The sequence below is a fragment of the Perkinsus marinus genome (genome assembly GCF_000006405.1).
Source record: "Perkinsus marinus ATCC 50983 genomic scaffold scf_1104296952020, whole genome shotgun sequence".
Lineage (NCBI taxonomy): Eukaryota > Perkinsozoa > Perkinsida > Perkinsidae > Perkinsus > Perkinsus marinus.
Window position 1 is genome coordinate 1 of NW_003209054.1, and position 1,205 is coordinate 1,205.

A 1,205-nucleotide genomic window follows, 5' to 3' on the forward strand; every position below is an offset into this window, starting at 1 on the left:
AATTATGAGAATTTCCAAAAAAATTCTGGGAAATTCTTAAATGGTTTCTGAAAACTTCTATCGCAATTCGTATATAAACTCCTATGATCAGTGAGGAAATTCTTGAGCTCACGTGCGGAAAGCGAACATATATTCCGACACGGACTACCACTCACCTTCAAGCCTGAGCATATTAAGAAGCATATTGTACCCGAGGTAGAACTGACTGTCCAGCCGACTCGCATCACCTACATACATCAAAAAAATAACCCCCAAAAAATGCCTCCACCGGGATTCGAACCAGAGACCTCGACTATGACCAGCACCGCCCTACCCAAAAACATGTCCTTAGCCGTATTAGGCTCGACCTTATCCGTAAGCATGATGATGACCAAACCCTTATCATCCTTTCCTCGTCGACCTGAACACACCATAAATGGTCACCCCAGCCTAGACCCTTCCTCACCAGCTCGGCCAGCCATCTGAATGTACTCTCCACTATTCAGCGTTCTGCGTTCAATACCATCCCATTTTTGAATCTACAACAACGACGTAAGTCCCCATGCAGCCTCTCCCTCCTCCTACCGAAGTGAAGACGACCGTTTTAGCAGGCATGTTCACACCCATGGCGAAAGTCTCCGTGCAGAAGAGCACCTACGTGGCAGCTATAGTGAAATGACCAGCATTCGTATTCACCTTGATCAAGTTCTCTTGGAAAAGTATCTCAACAATCTCCTTGAGGATCGGCAACAGACCGCCATGATGGATACCAATACCTCTCGAGAGGAAGCCCAGCATGGACTGGATCTGCTGCAGCTCTCTGTCCTCAGGACCTAGCATCATACGAACCCTCCAAGAACTACAAAACGAACGACTTAAGTGAGCCTCGAGAACTCACTCAGGGTCGCCATAGCATTCTCGAAGACATCCCCAATAAGGGCTTTCTCATCCTGTGTAACGAGATCGATATTTCGCAAGACTAGGGCGTTCTGCTCGCACTCTTTCTTGCTGAATGCGAACACTATCACCTAGGAGAGACAGGCGCATGGCTAGGAGTCGTGAATGAGCTGTTGTACCGGTAGATAGGCGCGATCAGAGCACATCCTGACGACCTTGAGGAGATCGCTGTTCTTAGTATGCTGTTGTTGCTTCTTCTTATTACTCTTCAAGCCTAAATACGAGCCGTTACCTTTCTACTGGCACTAGGATATGGCTACTACTACTAC

General features: G+C 47.4%; 1 protein-coding gene across 1 annotated transcript; it reads right to left on the bottom strand.

Moving 5' to 3' along the window:
• Positions 1-148: 148 nt before the first annotated feature.
• Positions 149-1,082, bottom strand: Pmar_PMAR023183 (helicase, putative; the record flags this gene model as incomplete). The annotated part of the gene is made up of 7 exons (XM_002777329.1): positions 149-227; positions 314-400; positions 446-518; positions 565-633; positions 676-812; positions 878-1,007; positions 1,056-1,082. Coding segments are annotated over 7 exons (602 nt in total), but the record flags the coding sequence as incomplete, so codon positions are not given.
• Between the last annotated feature and the right edge of the window lie 123 nt (positions 1,083-1,205).